General features: G+C 38.7%; 3 protein-coding genes and 1 pseudogene across 7 annotated transcripts in view; 2 read left to right on the top strand and 2 right to left on the bottom strand.

Moving 5' to 3' along the window:
* NT5C3A (5'-nucleotidase, cytosolic IIIA) overlaps positions 1–14322 on the top strand; it is a 48015-nt gene extending 33693 nt beyond the window's left edge. For all 4 annotated transcript variants that reach the window (XM_011362471.2, XM_011362473.2, XM_011362472.2 and 1 more), the window contains 8 exons: positions 5477–5575; positions 6453–6522; positions 8118–8164; positions 8894–8979; positions 10999–11088; positions 12270–12432; positions 12967–13167; positions 13655–14322. In XM_011362471.2, the coding sequence (XP_011360773.1) occupies positions 5477–5575; positions 6453–6522; positions 8118–8164; positions 8894–8979; positions 10999–11088; positions 12270–12432; positions 12967–13167; positions 13655–13756 (858 nt within the window). In that variant the 3' untranslated portion in view covers positions 13757–14322. The remainder of the gene's footprint in view (positions 1–5476; positions 5576–6452; positions 6523–8117; positions 8165–8893; positions 8980–10998; positions 11089–12269; positions 12433–12966; positions 13168–13654) is intronic.
* RP9 (RP9, pre-mRNA splicing factor) overlaps positions 1–22628 on the top strand; it is a 167805-nt gene that overhangs the window by 70114 nt on the left and 75063 nt on the right. The gene's annotated exons all lie outside the window — the stretch shown is intronic.
* Positions 4584–4702, bottom strand: LOC111741259 (annotated as a pseudogene).
* Positions 19575–22628, bottom strand: part of FKBP9 (FK506 binding protein 9) — a 29270-nt gene continuing 26216 nt past the window's right edge. The window contains exons 9-10 of the mRNA XM_023532040.1: positions 21829–22031; positions 19575–21122 (exon numbers count right to left, since the gene is read on the bottom strand). Of these exons, the coding sequence (XP_023387808.1) occupies positions 20796–21122; positions 21829–22031 (530 nt within the window). The 3' untranslated portion in view covers positions 19575–20795. The remainder of the gene's footprint in view (positions 21123–21828; positions 22032–22628) is intronic.

Below are 22628 nucleotides of genomic sequence, written 5' to 3'. Positions count from 1 at the left end.
AAAATTGTGAAAGGATTCCCCCCATCTAGTAAATACACCCCTCACTTATCACACATTTACCTTTCTTTTTGCTGAGAACATTGAAGTTCTGCTCTCTCAGCAGATTCAATTATACAAAAATACTAATTTCAACTATATAATAGTTTATAGTTGTAAACTGTAGTCACCGTGTTATACATTAGACCCTCAGACCTGACTCATAAATGAAATGTTCTTATTCATACTTAATGAAAAAGTATCTAAAGTGCCTAATAGCACTTAACTTTAAATGTTAATCTCGTTAGTAAGTATTTAGTGTGTTAGTAAGTGTTTTAACTCTGTAACTAGCATATTTATTTGTACGCATGGGAAAAATTAAATCTGTTCTCCATATTCACAGTGATAAAATCCCTTAAAAAATTACAGCAATTTCTCCCTCTCTTTTAAAAAGGACAACTACCCCATGCTTTCTTTCTTATTTTCTTTCTGTTTTGTTTTGTTTTGTTTTGGTCATTATTGTTGCTTCTCCTCTTCTCTATTTTTTCATCCTTTCTCTCTCTAGCTTTCTTTTTCTGGTTTGAGCCTGTAAACCAGAACATGACTTAGCATGCAAACAACTTTGTGCCACAATTTATAAATCTCTTATTCAGCTTGACTTTCCTCATCCAGCATATGATGGGAGGGGAAAGCTGACTCAAAGCGCTGGGTAAGCCATCATCAGTGCAGTTAATTGCTGTTAGGACGAAGCATATGACATTGCTGTTTTTATATGTCAGATGTAGTCCAATATTGGCAGTTTCACATGATTCAATGTAATACATCGACGTTAACTTTGCATCCATTGTATTAGTATTTGATTCATTGGTATTGAATATGTGTCTGATATGTAGAATTAAATCAGTCTAAACTTATTTTCTTGCTCGAGTCAATTTATGTATTTATTTATTTTTAGCCAAAATGAATACAGGTGACGTAGGAATGTTCTACGTATAATTCATGGTTACCTGGGTCCCAGAGCCCTCTAACATGTGTCTCTTTTAGAAGCAAGTAGCCATGTAGTCAACTCACAAAAAGACTACTGAAGGAAAAGAAGCCAGAAGATGATATATACTTAATGTGTTTTTTGCTATCATTACATTAATTTATGCAGCTTTTACCTTGGATTTGCTTTTCAAAAAATGTTGATTCATCTTTTAGGTTGAAAGCTCCTTGGGATGTTACCCTTAACTTTTCATGATCTGACTCCAGATCTCTCCTTCTGCACTTTATACACACACGCACTCTCACTCACATTCCTTTCCAGGTACAGTAGGTTCCAGAAAAACTGAGCTATGTATCTTTTTCCCACATTAGACCCTGTACTTTGATTCTTCCCAACGTCAGCATATCCAAATCCTGCGTCTCTTTCAAAGCCTAGTTCAGTTGGCTCTTCCTCCTATGACCCTAGCAGAAATAATCTGTTTCTTCTGTTCCGTTTGTAGTTTATCTGGACATCTTGGCAAGGTAGTAGATATTTGGGTTCCTGCATTATAATCCATATTATATACTATGTGTCTTGAGTATAAGAAGGACATCCTACTAAAGCTTTTGTGTCGCTTACAGAGCTCTTCATGGTGCCTTCCACTTAATGATTATGGTGAATTAATGAAAGAATTTGGCCTACACAACCTTAATGTGGAGACAGGCCACATATGTGGTAGGCAGGGGGAGAAGGTTATCACTAAAATTTAGTATAATCTACCAGTAAATCACAGGATCATCTGTGTATGTGAGTAAATGTACCAGTCTGAATAGATGTCTTTAAATCTACATTTTTTATGTAATTACATAAAATTTGTAGTGTCTACTCCTTTGTACCAATGCAGTAATGAAGTCTTTTGTTTGTACCAAATATGAACATTGGAGAACAGAAAAAATATATCCCCTGGGACAGAGATTCTTAAGTAATTTAAAATAATTTTTATATAGGCCATTTTTGAAAAAATACAAGTAAACATCACTAGGACAATTTTTTGATTATACTATGCATCTAGCTACTTGTTTATATCTTGTCTCAGTAAATGTATTTGTAAGGTAATATCAAACAATTAATATGGCTATAGAGTTTTTGAATAAACCTATATATCTTTGAAATCAGCTTCTTTAGAAGTCATTGCTTTATGAATATGGAAGTAGACTAATAGGAGTACATTTCATTTGTACAAATACAATATATTAAAGATTGGCCAGAATAGATGTAGTTTAGATTTTTCATAGTCATTTGTAGTGTTGATTCAGATTAGGTACCAATCATCAGACTTTGATTTTTGTCTGGAAAGCTTTCCTCCGTTTCCAATATTTTATATTATAGCCTTATAAAAAGAATTCATTTCCTTTTGTTCATACATGATGGAAAATTTTAGCCCCTTATTTTCTATCAAACAGTATCATAATCAAATTGAAAAGTCTTTGGATAATTCAAAATGGCTCACTCTTCAAATGTGAAATATTCTGACTTTATGTACCACCAAAAAGGTGTATATTTGTCCAAGAAGAATATGGGAGAAGGGATTTGAGGGTGTAACAAAAAGTATAAAGAAGTGCATACGCATACTCCTGCAGTGTGTTTCTTAATGTTCGGATATTCTGATAATCTTGGACACGTTTCATATGTATTTTTAAGTTATTTTTCTTAGGCTATTTTCTAAAATATTTGAGTAAAATGCCAACATCTGAGAAGTATTTAGTGACATATGTGTACTGCGGGAGGGTGGTGGCATACTGTAATACCATATATCCCAAGGTAGATATAATGATCATTTTTAGATTTCTTACACCTGTGTCCTCCACCCTGTTGTGTTCCCCGGAGAAAGTAGCTGTTTTTCATGTTTCCATCACTGTTATTTCACTCTGGTGGTTTTGGTTATTCGCTACTTATTTATCTGAAAATGAATGGTCGTCTGTTGTACAGAAGCGGGGACACCAGTGCCTCTGGCCACAGGCTCTGTTTCAGACTCCAGTTATTTAGATGTGGTGCTAGTCTCATATCTGCTCTCTGAAACCGAGGATACGATTTGCTTGAGGCAGGATATCTTCCTCACTATGGACACACCAAAATAAAATGTTCAGTTTTGTTGATGAAAAAAATATTGTCTGCTGCTTTCAGTGAGTTAGTTATTGAATCAAGCATGTGCTGATTACGTCTCCCAGTTAAGGCAGAGGTAAGAGTGGAATTTAGTTGCTAGGAGGTGAACTTACTGGCTGAGGTATTTGTAAAGCTGCCACAGAAGTGATACTCTGAAACAGCAGTGGTTCCTAAAACAACAGGAAACGGTGTCAGTATTGCTCAGCACCATATCCGGAGCATCCAGCAAGACCATCTGACACAAACACTTGGTAAGTGTTTGTTAAACAGATGAATGGGTTAATGAATGAAAAAAGGAATCTAGGAACAAGTGCCTATTTGCTTGTCTCATCTGTTGAAAAATCATTGTAAATATTTAAATTATCTTCTTTAATCAGTTGAAACCCTTTAGAGTCCAGTTAAATTAAAAGGATCACTGTATAAAGGTTAGTTGCATTGCAGGTTATCCTAGCCTATGTAAAAATGACTTTTTAAAAGCAAGTGTATTGTAGGTCCAGCTCTTTCATGGGAAAATTTCTCATGTCAGTGTTTCTCTTTCCTAAATTCTTCTGTATTCATCTTCTGGTCTTTGGAAAACATTTTAGCATTTTTCCAATTTTTCTAATTTTTTCCATCATGTAAAGACAACCTAGTCAGATTCTCCTGTAACAAAGATAGAGATCTAGGGAATTTTTCATAACCATGTCCATAACACACATGAAATATGTCAATATTGGTGGTAACATACCCAGAAAAATAGTATATAAAATAAAGATTATTGGGTACAAACCAGTATAGAGCCCTTTTATTTTTTTTTTGAGATTCCATTAGTATCTTTTATAGTATTAAATGATCCATAATTTCCTCCTCCCAGTCTTGTACATGTGCTTGTGCTGAATTTCCCCTGATCGAGTTCATTCTATATGCGATAGGGTAGAAGAAAAACATTTAACATTAAATTGTTGAGAAACACTGAAGGCTGCATAAATGAGCCTATTAGCAGTCTAAGCCCAGGTGATTTAATACTTTTTAGTAGTTGTCTTAACTTGAAATAAACCCATTGTAAAATCTATGCCAAGAACAGTAAAGTTATTTGGAATATAGTCCAGTAAAGGAGCAGAGCTCTTGAAGCAACTTTTCGAATTAAATATATTTAAATTCTACAAGGGTAAACTTGTGGGGAATAATGTAATATTTCCTTTCTGCTAAGAAATGTTTTAAAATGTAAATATGAATACAAGCTAAATCCTAAGCAGAAAAGTTCTTATAAGAAAACTGTCACAAAGTTCAAATATTCTCCATTCCATTCTTAGATTCTATTTTAATTAATAAATTCTGTTAAAAAACACTTTTTTAAATTTTAATTAATTAATTAATTCTCTTGATTAATCAATTTATTTATTTATTTATTTATTTGGCAAGGCAAACCTTGGTTGACCTCACAGAGTGCAAGGACCTTGTCAGCTTACAATCCCTTATTTTTAATTTTTTTAATTTTTTACACCTATAGCACCTGATCTACCTAGGTGGTCTCCCATCCAAGTACTAACCAGGCCCGACCCTGCTTAGCTTCTGAGATCAGATGGGATCAGGCTTGTTCAGGGTGGCATGGCCGTAGACAAACACTTTCTTGTAACTATATAAATAATATTTATTTCAGAATGCCAGATACCAGAGTATATTATGAGAATGAGATAAAACTATGTACACATACATGCATGTTTGTAATCAGAGAAATGAAAATAATGGAAAATAAAATGATTCTTTGTGTATCTTTGGGTAGTAAAATTCCAGGCAATTTCTTTTTTCTGTAATTTCTGTGGTAAGCATGCATGACTTTTATAATTAGAAAAACTATACTTTCTGATAATGTTTTAGTTACAAATATAGTTTTGTCTTAATCTTCTAGGTAGAAACTACTGATGTGCTTTTGAAATTTTTATTGGTATGAATGGTAATTTGATATGATGGTTTGCTTGTTTTTAAATAATACCTCAACACATTAAAATCTTTAAATAATATAAGCTTCTGCTTGGCATCAAAGAAACCTGGGAAAAGAGGCATTAAAAATAAGCAGTTAAACATCTGGTGACGGCCAAAAGGGAGGGGAGTTGGGGGGCTGGGAGAGAGGGATGAAGAGTTAAAATGCAAATGAGTAGTTGAGAGATGGTCGTGGGGGAGGGGAGCACAGCACCGGGAATGCAGTTGGCGGTAAAGTGGTCGCAGTGTGTAGAGCCAGAGGAAGGAGAAAGAATCATCAGGGAGATCGTTTCATAAACTTTATAAATGTCGGATCAATGTACCGTATACACGAAACTAATAATAAAATGCTTAAGTTAAAAAAAAAGTCATAAAACATTTTTAAAAAGTCAGTTAATTTCCTTTTATTTTTAGATGCCAGAATTGCAGAAAAATTCAGTTCGCATCAAGAACCCTACAAGGGTAGAAGAAATTCTCTGTGGTCTTATCAAAGGAGGAGCTGTCAAACTTCAGGTGAATAATTATCAAGAAGGCGTTATTACTAAACCTTTATAAAATCTAAATGTTTATCTAGAGTTGGTCAGAAATACAAGGATAAATACCCTATGGGAAGCAAACAAAAATTAATAGCCTTAAAATGATTTTAGCTTTTCTTTAATATTAAGTACCAAGTTAACTAATACTGTGCATAAGTATTAAAACATTTAAGAATAATATTAAAATATTAGTTTCTCTTCTACCTTTTAATTAAATAAATCATAGTAGTTCAAATTAAGGTGTAATTTAGGGATAACATTTTTTAATTCTCTTTTTAAAGGAATGTTTTAAATATAAATTTAATCAACAATCTGTACATTCAGTAGAGAAAAATCATTTCTTTTATAAAACATGTTTGAAAAAATATTTAACCCAATCTCCTAAATTTCAAGAGCTGGCAACTATTACCATGAAGCATTCATTGATTGGTATATTTATTTACCTCAATAGACAAGTTACATCTAGAATGTAACACTGTCCATAACTAAGAGCTTCATATAGTTTAATTGCTTTCACTGCATTTTTGTACGGTGACCAACGGTGCTGAAATTGAGCAATGCTTTATCTCCATGGATAACTGTGACCATATTTATTATCTGCAATTGCAAATTCCTAAACCAATTAATCAGATTTTATGTGGTGACAATGCTAGGGCACGCAAGGTATTATCTTGTAGTTAAGATAATTCTCAGGACTTTGTATATGAACTGCATTAGAAAATTCAGCGTAGAGAGAATAACTTAGAGTCGGGGTCCGGACTGCACACAGCCCCAACCAAGCCTCCAGGAAGCTCGCAGTATGTGCCTGGCCTCGTGGCTGTGTTTTCATAATGACTTTTTCCATTTTCTTATAGATAATAACAGACTTTGATATGACACTGAGTAGATTTTCTTATGAAGGAAAAAGATGCCCGACATGTCATAGTAAGTGTGGCACTCATGACAAATTCATGAAAGTAATCATTATCTTAAGATCTTTTCCTACTTATTATATTTTCTATGAAATTGGGTTTTTTTCTTCTTTTGGATATTGAAAATGAGGGGACCTGCGCTTTTTTTTATTATTATATTTTGAAGATTTGGTTTTTCCCATGTTATATGAATGGCTATTTTCATGTCTGGTTTCTGTCATAAGTGGAATGAAGACTTCTAAAATGTTTCCTTCCAGATATAATTTGCTCATCATTCAAAAACTGTTTAGTTTTTATTTTGTTTTATTTTTATTTCTATTTTTTAATTGTTTATTGGGGTAACGTTGGTTAATACAATCATATAATTTTCAGGTGTACATTGTAATTTGACATCGGTATATTCTATTGTGTGTTCACCACCCAGAGTCCAGTTTCCTTCAGCTACCGTATATTTGATCCCCTTTACCCACTTCACCCTCCCCCTTCAAGAAATATTTAAATGGATTTTAAATTTTGGACTCTGTGTTTTTAGGAATGTTACTAGATTTTTTGTTGTTTATATATAAATTAAATTAAAGAAAAGCTATTAAATAAATATCAAATTAAATTGTATCGCTAGAATAATATACCTTTTTTGTTTTCCAAACTTGGCAGTTTTTATTTTATTTATTTATTTATTTATTTTTATTAAGTTGGCAGTGAGTTTTTAAAATAATACTCTTTAACCTGACAAGAAGCAGTAATATAAGCCCTCTCATTTACCGTTAGTGCATGTGTTACTTGAGAAATCATTTTGATAAGTTACATAAAAACCTTTAAAAATCATAACTTATGGCCCAGTAATTCTCTTTGGAAAATTTCTAATCAAGTAATCCTAAAAGTAGCGGGGGAAAGCTGTAATCACAGAAATAAGTTCAACATAAAATTATTTATAACAGCAAAAGATTAGAAACAACCTAAAAAATTTAACATTGTAGAAATGACATAAATAATGTCATGCCCACATAACAGCAGACATGCAGCTATCATGCATGATGTTCACGGAGTGCTTTTAAATAGATGGAAAAATACAAACTACGATGTAAAGTGAAAAAGAAAGTAAAGTTCAAACATATAGATTTTGTTTAATTCCTAATCTAATTGCTAATGCACAAAACTTTACAACTAAAAAGAAACATACTAAATTTTTAGTAATTTATTGTTAAATGGTAAAATCGTAATTTTTGTTTTCTTTACCATAGTCTATTTCCCAGATTTTCACATTGTTTATTAATGTTTTGTTAAGTAACAAGTATATTTCAAAGATGTACTCCTTGCTTCTATTTGCTTAAAAAGGAAGGTGTTAAAGGGACCAGTCGGTATACAATTCAGTGTTTGAAGACTGAATAATCTGGCTCAGTGGTGTAAATGAGCACTGACTAAATTGTAGATTTTAAAATGATTAGATTCTCTAGCAATGACACATGAATTATAGCACTAAGATCAACAGTTATAATGACCATTGCTAGTTGACTTGGCATTTAAACTTAAAAGCAAAATAATGAGTTATACATAGTGGTAGCATCAATTAGTATTTCTTTTCATGCCTAGTTTGCTTGTTCTCTTTAGATGTCATTGACAACTGTAAGCTGGTTTCAGATGAATGTCGAAAAAAGGTAAGCACTAACGATAATGCAGTTGCTGGAAGACTTCATTACCCCTTTTGCCTGAGAATGTCTTCAGGTTCATTCGCACAAACAAGAATGGATGCAAAGTGCTTATAGCCACGTAGTAAACACTCAGTAAATGTTAGGTTTATTTTATGGATGATAGCTCTCAATATATTTTAAAGAAAAAAAGTAATGGTAACTTTTCAGCAACAGCAGAATTTATGTGAAAAACTTTTAAACGATTATCAGAATATTCTGGTATCCATACATTAACTGGAGAAGTAAAACAAAAGTGCTTTGATTTTATGTAGGTTTTGCTCCCTTAAATTGATCAAGAAACTGCCTCAGTTCCCTGCTTCACTTGAACAGGTGTCTGTTTGTGTATGTCTCAACAAAGTAAGACTCTAGCAAGGAATCAAATTTAATACTTTCATATGAGAATGAAAGTTTTCTGTAGTGATCATTTATTAGTCAGTTTCACTGAATTGCTGACCCTAAAGTACTTAAAAAAGAAAGAAAGGCAGCATTTTGCAGGTGTATCTAGTTGCACATAGACTAAGGTCAGCAAAGATCTTTCCAGTTGACGGATGTGTTAGGCGCTCACGACCTAATCTTTACCATTTAAAGCAATTTTTGGAAAACACCCGTTTACATTGTTTTGCTTTCTCTAAAACTAAACAGCTTAATAACAACTCTGCAGTCTTCTGCATGATTAAGGTATTTGCTTATTTCTAGTTACTACAACTGAAGGAAAAATACTATGCCATTGAAATTGACCCTCTTCTTACCGTGGAAGAGAAGTTCCCTCATATGGAAGAATGGTAAGTATGTATTGGGTGAAGGGAGGGTTAAAAATATGATAAAATAATATTGGAGTTACAATTAAAGATTTATTTTCCCCCTGTACTGTATATAGATTCATAAATTATCCAACGAGTTCTAAACTCCAATTCTCTAATCACTCCAATAGTCTAGAATTTGTTTTGTTCTGTTTTTTTTTTAGGTTGGGGTTCATTTTTCTTGGGCCCCCGTTTTTTTTTTCTTTGAGTCTGCCTGCCTGCACTCACTGGCCCAGAGAAATGCACAAGTAGGAGTTTGCAGTATAGAAAGAAAAAATAGTTTAATATTGAATTGGCCAATACTGAGATGAGGAGCTTAATGCTAAAACAAAACAAAACAAAATAACAAAAACCCAACTCCCTGATGGTGTGGGTTACAGATTATATAGAGCAAAATCACCTGACTCTGGGGTTAGGGGGTTAGAGAGTTCGGGATTGTGCTGGCAGTTGATTGGTCAGGTGAGGTCAGGGTAATAAATCATTTCTTCAGGTCTCGAGGACAGTTCTGAGGTCTTGTTCTGGCGTGCCTCTGTCTGGTATCATGGGGAAATAGCCAGGGGGTCGGTCCACCTTAGGGCTCAGGAGCTGATGAAACGTGACTTAGGTCAAGATGTTACCTTTAGCCTGCCAGAGGTCCGGCCATGCGACCATTCCTTAGTCAGGTCCGGGCTACTTTTGCTGCCTATGGGTTGCTGATTGCTGATTATCTGGGGAAAGGCTGGGTCTTTGAGGGGAATATATATATTATATCAGTAAGAATAAATTTAAAGTCCTGCACTTAAGCCTTAAACTCAAAACAAGAATTCTTTTCTTTAAAGTATATGGACAAGATATGGCTGAATAAGTAAAGAAAAAGAACTAGGATTTAAATTGGCTCTGAACTCAGTTGGAGCCAGCAGATGACAGTTCCTGAGAAATGGACCTCTGCCATTGGTGGCTGCATTAATTAAATGCAGCCTCCTAAGCAGACCTCACTGAAAGCCCTGTAGTGGATCCTGGGAGAATGCTCTCGAGAGAAATGCTGACAGAGTGTGTCTGAGGAGCCCACTTAGATAATCACAGGCATTGGAGCTGTTCCAGTTGAGGAACATTTCAAGGAATAGAGAATTTTGACCTGAGAAACATCTTAAGAGTTTTAGATTCTTAAGAGACCAGGAATGATGTTATTTACATTCATTATTCCATACCTAACTGAATACCTTGCACACTTAATCAGTGTTTACGGTATGAAATGTTGAAAAGAGGTGAGGCTTACCCTGCATGCCTGCAGAAGCAGAACTGGAACTAGACTTGGAAGGCTTAAGAAGAGTGATTTCAGCATGATGAAAGGACCGTCTAGCAAGTAGAATGTTCTAGCAATGGTATAATCTTCCCTGGTAGAATGAACTCACTAACAGGATGGGAGCCGACCCAGAGAAGGGGTTGCACTTCGGAATATTATAGGAGAATCTTTAGGTATCAGGTGGAGAGGTCCTTAAAGACCTGTGATCCTGAAAAGCTGTGATTACAGGTACTGTTTTGTAATTATGAAGCAACTATGTATGAAACTTTCCATAGCAAGGATTTTCTCTCTTGCTCACGTGGCAGCATCCACAGTACATAGGCATTTCATGAAAATTCAGACTACAAACAGGTGAAAAAAATGGCTTTGCTCTAATTCTCATTGCAATCAGAGGAATGATTATGCCTCCCTAGGTTGGATTCAGTCTTATCTGTAGACTGAGGAAAGGTTTACAACTAGTACCCTTTCATTGTCTTATTAACACATTTAAAGTAAGCCGGAGTTTGGGGAGAACTGGGAAATGCTGTAAGAACATGCGTATCAAGTTTTGAGACACATGGGGTATATATTCATTACTGATCAATTTAAACCTCTGAAATTTAAATTCAAACTATGATGAATGTAATACTCCGTTTTCTCATATCGAAGAATGTTTTGTAATAAAGATCATTTTAACTCGTTTAATTGATATTCTCTTTTTCTGTGGCCATAAACTCCAGGTACACTAAATCACATAGTCTGCTTGTTGAACAGGCTTTACCAAAAGACAAACTTAGAGAAATTGTGGCAGAATCCGACGTTATGCTCAAGTAAGTTTCTTGAGTGGTTTGTTTTTTTTTGTTGTTATTTGTCTATAGACTTGAACTGTTGTTACATATGCACTAAGGTGTATACTCTTTATTAAAATAATCTATAACAATGGATTAAAAACATGAAAACATATCCAGTGTATGCCGCCTAACACAGAATAGTGGTGAGATAGGAATTCGGAGTGACAGGTTAGATCTTGGCGTAGGGAATAAAAGACTTACGAGCTTGAAGTACTAATTTGCGTTTCCTTTCCCCAAATTAAAAGAGTCAAGACTAACAAATTTATGAGCCAAAGCCATTTTGAAATTTTTTAGCAAAATACTTTTCAAAGTATTTAGGTAAAGACCCTATTTCAAAATTGACACGAATCTACTTTCTGAATTCTCAAAGTCCCTTGAAAAATATCTCTAGGAAAGGAGAATATGTTTTAGCAAATAATAAAAATAATTTCCAATACATGAGTTATAAACATTTTAAAGTTTATTTTCAATTCCGTTTAGCACCTCTTACAATTTTCTACTCTCTAGGCAAAAATGATGCTATTTCTTTTTTTTTCTTCTTCTTCTTTTGATGATGCTACATTTTAAGGTGATCTGCTTCTAAGGAAGAGAGCATTAAATTGTCAGAAAGAGTGTGAGGAAACTAGTAAGTATTTCATTCCTTTGTTAGGCAGTTTATAGCTCAGGAAGAACAAAAAGGGAAGAAAAGATTGTAAAACCAAAACATTTCCCATAGCTGCCAGGGCATAGGCAGTAGAGATGCCAGATGCAAAGAGAATACAGCTCAGTCTCTGCCACTCGGCTTTTCTCGCGGTAGGGAGTAGATGAGCAGGATGACAAGCAGGTCTTCCAGCTCACTCTCAGTGGGTTTTTCAAGGTATGGTTTAATTATTTGCTGGTAAATGGTATAAATTCTGAACTGTAGGCTCACATCCATATTCAGTGTGAGTCTAAAGTCATCTAAATTTTACTATTAGAATTTATTCAAAGGAGGCTAAAAATTAACTGTTATTTGAAAAACTTTAATGTCAGCATCAGTCACAGCCACCTTGGGCAGTATTTTGAAATGAGAACAAAAGTGAGCCATAGAACTAGATAGAAATATTTAGCTTTTTTAACATCGAGGTGAAAAAGAGATATGTCTTATACCTTACTAATCATATCGTACTTGTGTCTTACAGAGAAGGGTATGAGAAATTCTTTGATAGGCTCCAACAACACAGTGTCCCTGTGTTCATATTTTCGGCTGGTATCGGCGATGTGCTCGAGGAGATTATCCGTCAAGCTGGCGTTTATTATCCAAATGTCAAAGTAGTGTCCAACTTCATGGATTTTGATGACAATGTAAGAATATCAAATCATCCTTTGTAATTACTTTTAAAATCTGAAAATATTTTAATCACGTAAATGCATGTTATTTATTATTTCATGTATACTCATTAAATTAGGCCAGGTTGATAGGCTTTCATCATCTCTCCCAGTGTAATATCCATATGCATGTTTTTAAAATAATAACCCTCCTTAAACTTTTGTTTCCCACGCTATAAACTAAGAATACAATTAGTAAGCCTTCTTCAGTGTAATTTAATGCGACAACTCTGAAGACAAAATCTATCAGTAGAAAACAAAGACGTGAATTAGAACTGATGTAATATAAATGAGTTCTAGTCAAGACGATATATTACGATATACATAAAATAGGACCTTTTCATTAAAAACCAAATGAAAAATAGAAATTGGACTTTCAACTTGTATTTAACATTTCAAATGGTCTCTAGAAAGTCATTTACTTCTCAGAGCTCTTCTTACCGATCGTGAATGTGAAAATAAAACAGAATTTGCAAAACCGTTATTTCAAAGGATTTATGTTTTTAATAGGGGGTGCTCAAAGGATTTAAAGGAGAGCTGATTCATGTCTTTAACAAACATGATGGTGCCTTGAAGAACACAGAATATTTCAGTGAACTGAAAGACAACAGCAACATAATCCTGCTGGGAGACTCCCAGGGAGACTTAAGAATGGCAGATGGAGTAGCCAATGTTGAACACATTCTGAAAATTGGATATCTAAATGACAGAGTGAGTATACAAACCTGTCATCCCATTTTCAAGAAAAGAATCGGGTGAAACCTGATAGGTAATTGTTAGCAAAGGTGCCTGACACGTTTGGATTGCTCTTTGACCCATTTACTGAGGTGATAAGTAAAAGAGCTGGTATGCACAGGTGCATGCAATGGGTGTTGGGAAGGGAGGGTGTAGCACTCCCCAGTTATGAGAATCAAAAGTCCAGACATTGCCAAATGTTCCTTGGGCACAGTCTCCCCAGTTGGGAAGCACTGGACTCAAGAGAAATCATTTTGAAGGAAAAGCTACCATGTGGGAAAACATCTATCACTGAGTCTTAAAAATGCGAATAGTTGCTTCATTTCAAACATTTTATGAAAGTGAATTTAATGTACCACATTTGTCCCACAGATCTAACATAATGTTGAGGTTCATACTGAAATGGTTTGCTTCTCTTTCCTGTATATTAACCTTTATGGGTTTTTTTGTTGTTGTCGATCAGGTGGATGAGCTTTTAGAGAAGTACATGGACTCTTATGATATTGTTCTAGTAAAAGAGGAAACATTGGAAGTAGCCAATTCTATCTTACAGAAGATTCTGTAAACAAGCATTCTTCAAGAAGCTGTGTCTCCTGTGGGTGCAATTGATGCAGGAACTGCTCATGTGTTCATCTTGCTGAAAGACTAATTTATCATATATCCTTGCTCTTGAAGTTTTTCCTCTACATTACTGAAGTATTTTCAGACAAGTTGAATCCATCAACTGGAAGCTTCTTTTTCTACACCTCACTCAACACACTCCTCACCGTATTTTTTAACATTCAAAAAAAAAAAAAAAAATCTTAAAGTCAAAATTTGAAGAATAACTGCCTGCATTTCCAGAGTGGATTTTGTAGTTTACTGTTATCATGAAGTTTTTGAGTCTTTTTACACTGGGGAAGTTTAATGTGTGTGATTTTAAGTATTACCTTTTTTGCATTTTGGGTGAATTACGCTGCTGGTATCACTATCTCCTAAAAGTGTGTTATGTTGGTTATTTTGTTTTGGGAAAATTGATATTTACCAGAAAATACTTGCCCTTGGTGTTTGAAAAAACTTGGTATTCACATGTCATTAATCATAAAATGTTCTATATTGATGCACTGATAATAAACATGCAATGAAAACCTTTTCAGTTGTACTGGCAAGACTATTATTATTCATTTTTCAACACATATTTATTAAGCACCTGTCATGTTTTTCTAGTGCATGTGATGATATGTGAATCCTACTGTTCTTGTCATAGTGGGTATTAGGGAACAAAGTGTTGCTGGACCACACGGTGACTAAAACTGAGCACTGCGAAGTAAGGAACCAACGTTACTCTCTGTAGTCAGACTTCCCATTCCAAACTTTTGTTGCCCCATGTATGGTTTACACAAGGCTTCCATTGTGGTCAATTTGACCCTGAGTCTAACCTTGGAACTCCAGGGTCTGTGAACAACTAATTGGTTTTCTTAAAGCATCTGAGCTGTGATACACAGAAAGCATGACCCAGCTGGTTGAGGAAATCCGGTGTGGGCAGCACCTCTACCCCAATCAGATGTGGCAAGGAGGCAGAGTCATACGATGAAAACCTTTGTCCTCAGGCGGCCTATCCCTATTCGCCACTTCTTTTTATAATAAGCAATGAAAGTATGCAGTGGCTAAAAGTAGACTATTCCCTGCTTAGATATTTCTGAAATCAAACCCCAAACCAAGCTTCTTGCATTAAAGCAGATAGCATGGCATGGGAGTATCAGAATTACCTGGAGCACTTTTTCACATAGAAAAAAGTTGACAATCTCTGATGTCATGATAGTGTTTGAACCCTGTATTGCTATCGGAGCTGGCCATATTGGCTATTTTCCCAAGGAGTTTATAGTATTCTTCCACAGATAAGCATGTTCACACTAAAGAATACTGAAGTTATGACCTGCAGTCTCGTCATGTCTCAGTCCTTTACTAAGATGACTGGAGGTCAGTCGCCTCTCTATAAAATGAAGGCCCTGAGAGCACACAGTCTCTATCACCCCTTCTAGCCACTTCCACGATCACGTGATCATCAAGCCAAGGTCCATGCCTCTTCTGCTGTATGCCTCCGACCCTATCACAAATCTCACCTCCCTGATGCTACTGATACTTAAAATACTTAAGCTCAGTTTTCAGAGAAGTTCACTGTAGCCATTAGGAAATGGTCTACAGAGTCAGATGGCCTGGATTTGAATCCTCTTTCTATCACTTAGTAGGCGTGTGTGACCAGGACAGGTTAAGCCGTGTCCCAGTTTTCTCATCTGTAAAGTAAGGTAATGCTGTATCTTCTAAATTTGTGAGGAGATGTGCTCATCTATATCTGTGTATGCATTTCAAATGTATATTTTCATTTAGATAGTTAGCACAAGTATTCAATATCATTAGCTATCATCCATCCGCAGAAGCGTACGTTAGCATATCCCCCAGCACGGTCTGGGCGAACTGACAAAATGGGAAGATCTTCTGCAGCCGTAGTAAACAGCAGTAGTGTGGCAACTACCACATCCCTGAAGAGTCTAGCATTAGCTGGTAGGTGGGGTTTGTTTTTTTTTTTTTTTTCAATTTTGAATTTTACTTTATGAGGTAAAGCATTTTGAGTGCTAAGATTAACAATTTTGATTAAACTGGAAAAAAGAGAGATACTAACTCATTCCAGAGTGATTTCCCCAGAGTTCAGGTTCGGGGTTCTCTCTCTGGTATACCCTATGGAGAATCTGTAAGGGAAAAAAGCATGCAACCTTGAATGACGAATCCTGAGACTTCTCCAGGGTTACCCCAGGATTCAGGAGTCACGCTCATTTTATATTGAGTCCTGTATTTCACTACTAGTTTAATAGGTAAGATGAAAAGTGCCTGAGGTGTCAGGGGCACAGGCTTTGAAATCAGTCAAACTTGGATCTGAGTCTGATTCTATGACGTGGACTAAGTTTCTAACTTTCCTAAGCATGAGTTTCCTCTTCTGTAAAGTGGAGTATTAACTCTAGAGGTGAGGATTAGATGAATATTCAACAAAAAACTAAGTCCTTATTATGTGCTAGTTTCTAGAGAAACAATCAGACATGCTTCCTATCCTCACGTATCTTCTATCCTAGTGGATAGGACAGAAGGAGAAAAAGAAGTAAGCTATTATAAATAAGACATGCTATAAAGACAACCCAAATGACAATGGACCTATTTTAGACAAGGTGGTCAGAGAAAGCTCTGAGTTAGTGATAGTTAAGCCACAGCCTAAAGGATAAGGAGCCAGCCATGTGAGGACTTGAGTGAGCAGCATTCCAAGGGGGCACAGCATGTGCCAAGGTCTCGAGAAAGAAAATATAGGGTGTTCAAAGAACTGAGAACTGGTTTAACAGTATTATGAGCAAAGGGAGGAAGAATGGCCTCATGAACGGGAAGTGGGTGGGTACCAACCAGATCAAACGGGGCTTTGTAAATCACGATCAGTTTGGTTTTACTCTCTCTGCCAAGGAGGAGTTCCATGATCACATTTGCTGACATGTAGAGAATGGACTCAGAGGGGCAGATATACCCAAGCAAACCTATTAGGGAGCTGGCTACTGCAGCATTCCAATCTAGACATTATGGTAGGTTGGCGGGACTGGGGCAGTGGAGCTGGAGAGAGGTGGATCATTTCCAGGAGTTTCAATTTAAGAATGACGAGACTTGCTCTTGGGTTAAATAGTGGGTGGAGAACAGGAGGGGGCTCACAGACGCCTGCTTTGAGCACACAGGTGCAAGAAAGAACGAGAGGAAGAGGCTTGGCTGGAGGGTGTTGGGAGGGGAAGGAGAACACGCATTCTGTTTTGGACATACAAGGTTTGAGGTGCCTGTGAGATACACAAGAGAAGACACCAAATAGACTAGAGCTCAAAGAAATTTTGGCAGCGGCTATAAAGCTGGACGTTATTTGCATTTGAATGAGATTTATATATGGCCAGGGCAAGCTGCAGGGAATCCCCTGACCTGAAATTCCAACATTAAGGGTGAAGACCACCCAGAATCATACACTATTTTAATAAGCTTTAAAGTTTTATAGGCACAACTAGCAATAACTGGGAGCAGTATTCTTGTTTTATATATAGAAAAAAAACCCAGATCCCCAAGGCTTCAAAGAAAACAACTTTGTCCCTAGTGTGCTTACGTAAAACCTTGCAGTCAGGCCAATTTCACTGCCAAAATGAAATTATTTTTCTGTCCTTTAGTAATTTTGAAAAGCATTATAAATTCCTAAATAGTCAGGGATCAAAACTCACTGGTTTTTTTTTTTTTTTTTTAATATACTAGGTTTTAACAAAATAGCACAGACTGCTTACACTTGCGGAGTAGCCTAGTGTTTCAAGCACACCGGCCACATGCGTCCTCGAATGTCATGTCCTCTAGGTTACTCTCATCTCCCACTAGGCATCGGTGACCTAGTTCATCTTTAGGGCCCAAAGTCCAAACCGTATGTCGTAAGTTCGGTGGTCCTGATCTAGAGCTTGTGGACATCCATTCTATCGGGAGGGACGAGCTGCCGCGAAGCGGCAAATATTGAGTATAAAATGGGATTCAGAAAAATGCTGTACGGCAATTCCACCCTATTTTTGGCCCCTAATTAGTACTCACAGTCCTGCCAGCAGAACTATAACCCATAATCATAATGCACACATAAGCAGTTGTTACGGCAGCATCATCAAGCGAGGCCGGCTAAGCATGCTCGCCCTTCCACAGAAACGAAAGCCCCTGACAGACCCACAGATAATTTAATGCCCTCCTTAGCAATGCGAAGAATGGAAATGCCCAGGCAGCACTCGACAGCAGCCAAAGGTCTGGAATGATAAATGCTGCATGGCATTATTTACGTGTGGAATAATAATAATAACAACAACAATAATAATAATAAAAGGATGAAGTCATAAAAACTAAAAAAATGGTTGCCATGGGCTAGGGGGTCAGGAAAATAGAGGTTGGTAAAAGGGTACAAAGCTTCTGGGCTAAGATAAGGTCTGAGTAATGTATAACATGGTAACGACAGTTGCTAACACCATATCGTATAGTGAAATGTGCTAACAGAGAACTTAAATGTTCTCACCAAAAAAAGAGATAAATATGTGAGCTGATGGATGTGTTAATGAACTAGATGGGGACTCCCTTCACAATGTGTATACATGTCAAATCATGGATACTTTAAATATCTTACAATTTTATGTGTTAATTAGACCTCGATAATTCTGGGTGAGAAAAAAAAACAAAAAACAAAAAACAACAACAAAAGCCTGCAGGCTGGAGACCCAAGAAGAACCAATATTTCAGTCTGAGGCTGATGGCCAGGAAAGACCAGCGTTCCGGCTCATCAGGCAAAGTTTAAAACCAAAAACAAGCTAAAGGTTCCTTCTGTTCTTGAAGCTGTAAGGCCACAGTCCTTAATTTCCCCAGAGAAACTTTTTTTTTTTTATTCAGCCAACTTTTCTGCATCGCTGTAGAAAACAGCCAGTGAAGAAATTCAAGCAGAATTGGCTAAAACTCTGAAGTAAAAAATAAAAGCCCAGGGAAGTGCTACAGGTCCAACGCAATACATTCCAGTAAACTGCAGTTCAATTTAGCAAGTTAGCAAGATTATTAACCTATCCAGGGCATGTACGGAGAACGAACACTCTGAGCGACGGTGCGCTGGGTCGAAGAGGGTTAAGGAACATCAGTGACCGTGGTGGCAGCAGCACTCGGAAGTGCCATGGGCCTCTCCCTTGCCTTTCCAAAGCACAAGGAATCCCTGAAGTTGCTTCTGCAAGAAGTTACACAATCAAGTTAGCTTTTTAAAAACATATGTTTAAATTACTCTGCCGTGACCTCGCCGGTCCTGGTCGGTGAACATATTCCTCACAATGTAGACATTTTTCCCCCTATACCGGTGCCAGAGGTTCTCCACCTGCTCCCACACTGACCCCCTACCTGATCCATGCTCCACCTTTCTCTGCACCCAACAGGCAGTCCTCTGAGAACACCCGCCCCTGAGCCCTCCTGCCTCTGGCTCAGACGGGATTCAGCAAATGAGAGCAGGACAGAGAGAATGGGGTGTGTCTTCCCTCACCCCTTGTCCGCTGCAGTGCCAGCCACAGTTCCGGGAGTGGCTCAGGCCCAGAGGCGGAACAAGCTCCTGCTGTCACTGGCCACCAGCTGTCCTCGACATGGGTCCCCAAGTCCTGCCCACGCCTTTGCAAGCAAGCGGTCCTTTCATAAGCTTCTCTCCAGAAGTCGCTAGGAGGGCGGACTCACACTCCCGTCCGCTGCTGCTACAGAGCGGTCTCGCTGAGTGTTTATCAAGGGGATCCTGACTGCACAGTACATTCCCGTGGGATCCCCTCAGCCTTCAAATAAAACACCACAAAACCTGATGACAGAATTCAGTATTTTATATACGAAAAGGTCAGTTTTCCAACATTTATTCTGCTGAATGAGTGCATGGCATCTTCGTGGAGCTACATCAGCACAAAACAGTTTAAATTAGTAAAATAAAGCAATTTCAGAAAAAAAAAATCATTGATTACTTCGGGGTGAGTGCCACCACTAGTTGGGAACAGAGGACATAAGGTGACAAGGTGGTTACTGCATCACATGGCGACACAGGCCAGCAGTTATCGTGTCCTTGCTTTCCTGTGCAGGGAGAGGCTCTGGGCTTTGGGGCACCTCCCTCTCTAGGACACACATGGGCAGCAGAAATATGTCACATTGTCTGTGCTCATCTGTTACGATGACACTTGCACCTCGGCCACAGTGAGATACTCCGGAGCCCGGCTTAGCCACCAGCCCTGTGCGTATCTGTCTGATCAAAGGGGTCAGGGAGGGCACAGGGTGCGCTACGGGACAGTGGGACGGAAATAAGAAAGAGTAAAGCAGATCTCACGTGGCAAATGCAGAATCAGATTCTCGACCCGTGGTCCTAGGTACCTTTTGCTTGGTCCACTGATGTTCTTTTTAACCTCCAAGTTACCTGGCTAGTCAGGGAACCACAATGGTGTGGGGTGTGATTAACTAGAAAAGCGTGTGTGTGTACGTGTGTGTGTAAGGGAAGGTGGAGGCCGGGCATCACCAGAGCCTGTAGAGGCCACTGAGAAAAGTTTTCTGAGGCTTTCCAGAAATCCAGCTGGGGCATGCCCTATGTCTCTTCTGCCCATTGGGAGAACACGTGTTAAAAAAGAAAAAAAAACAAAAAAAACACGTCAGCAAAGTTAAAAAAATTTTTTTCCTAACCCTCTTTACATAAATATCCTGGTCACTTTTTCTTCTGTTCCCTTAAAGCTAGCTTTAACTTCTGTATGACACTATTTTCCGTTAGTAACAAAACTACCCAAAGGCCCACAAAACAATGATTGGCAGTGCGGCCTTTTCGATATCCTACACAGCCCACGCGAAGGCACCTCACACCGATTTTGTTTAATATCATGGCATTCGGCCTAAAATTCTCACCGTGTGCATCGACCCACCCCTGATGTATGCCCCAGATGCTGACTCGCTCCCACTTGCTGACGATTCGCCTTCTGAGAGGCCCTCGCGCCCTCACGGCACGGTTTGCCACGACGGGGGGCTTGGTGTCACACGAGTGACTCACAGCAGGTTTAGAGTTCGTCATGTTTGGCCTCCTGGTCTTTGAGTTTAAATTCCTCCGCCACGACCTTGCCATCTCCATTCCGGTCCTGGTTGGTGAACATGTTCTTCACAATCATCTCGGCATCAAAGCCGGGAGCGAGTTTGCCTTTGCCCGATGCCACCTGGGCATGAATGTACTCTGAGAACTGCAGAGAAAAGGGACAGGACAGGCCCTGAGATTCAGCAGCTGGGAACGCCACGCCTGGGCCTGAACAGAATAGAGTTTGAGTCCGAGCTAGCAAAACAGACAAGGCCTTGTGAGCTATACCACCTGAATTTTTTTCTCCAGGTGCCGGTTAAAAACCCCTGACTAAATGATTCCACTAAATGAACCCTTAGGTCCTAGGCAATTAATTCAGAGCAGCCACTGGAGCTATCCCTTCTCCCCAAACCAAACCTTAGCTCTCCACCGAAAGATGACCCCCAACCTCAGATCCCTGCCGCCGAGACCACTGCTGCCCGCATCCATCCATCCATTCATTCATTCATTCACACAATAAAAACGGACCATCTGCTGTGTGCTCAGCACCATCCCAGACCCTAGCGACACGTCAATAAACAAACGAAACACGCTCTTGTAGTTCTAGCATATTCTAGTAGGAAAGACACACGATTAAAAATGAACACCCTCCAAAAAAAGTCAATTATATATTAAGTTAGAGAGTGAAATGCTCTAGAAAAATTAAAAAGTTGAGCCAAGGAAGGAAGATCAAGAGCACAGGTGAGCAAGCGGATCGAAGCATCAACCTGGGAGTGAGGGTAAGAGCCCCATGCAAAAGACAGACTTGTGCAAAGCCTTGAGGGAATGAGGGAACACGCCTGACAGCTAGCTAGCGGAAGAGTCTCCTGAGCAGAGAGAACAGCATCGGCCTGGGGCGGATGCAGGCCTGTGTGTTCACAGAACAGCAAGAGGAGAGCAGCTGGGGAAGAGGCTACAGCGAGCAGACTGTGGGAGGCCTTGGTGGGGCCTTTGCAGGCCACTGTAAAGAAGGTGGAAAGTACGGGGGCTTCTGCAGGGTCTGAGTCCTGAAGCGGGCCATGGTCCGACTCATGTTTAGAAGGATCGCCCCGGCTGCTGTGAAGGGCAAAGGCGAAAGCAGGGAGACCTTCGCAGACGTCCAAGAGGACGTGGCAGCACGAGACGAAGATGTGGAGGTGGAGGTGGTGAGAAATGGCTACGTTCTGGATGTATTCTCGAGACAGAGCTAGAATGATTTCCTGATGGATTTATCCTAGCCTATGAGAGAAAGACAAAGACCATTGAGAGCTCTCGCCTGAGCAAATGGAAGGACGAAGTTGCCATCAAGTGAGGTAGAAAAGGCTTTGGGTGAAGTGCGTTCAGAGTTGGGGGGGTGGATACCAGGGATTCAATACAGGAAGATGTCACGTGGGCAGGTGGATGGATACATGAGTGTGAAGTGGAGAGAGAAGACTGGACCAGAGTGACAAATTCCGAAGTCCTCAGGATATACACGGTAAAGCCAGAGGGCTGGACGAGCCGGCCGGGAGTGACGTGAGGTGGACAAGAGAAGAAACTGAGGACTCAGCCGGCCGCACTCCGACATGAAGAGATCAGAGAGAGACTCCTGAGAAGGAGCCACCCGTGGGACGGAAGGAACGCTGCGTGCGTGGTGCTCAAGGAGTCTGAAGTCACCCTGGCAAGACCAGGCTCGGCGCCAATGCGAACCATCCGGTCGCTGAGGAAATGATGATGTGAGAAAGAAAGGCGAGAAGCCTGGAGTGGCGTCCTGGAGGAAGCAGATGTGGAACGGGTGAGGGCTGGACTTCACCAGAGCCGTGAC

The sequence above is a fragment of the Pteropus vampyrus genome, unplaced genomic scaffold, assembly GCF_000151845.1.
Source record: "Pteropus vampyrus isolate Shadow unplaced genomic scaffold, Pvam_2.0 Scaffold75, whole genome shotgun sequence".
Classification (NCBI taxonomy): Eukaryota; Metazoa; Chordata; class Mammalia; order Chiroptera; family Pteropodidae; genus Pteropus; species Pteropus vampyrus.
The sequence above is the reverse complement of the archived record's forward strand: the minus strand, read 5'-3'. Positions and strand labels throughout refer to the sequence as shown.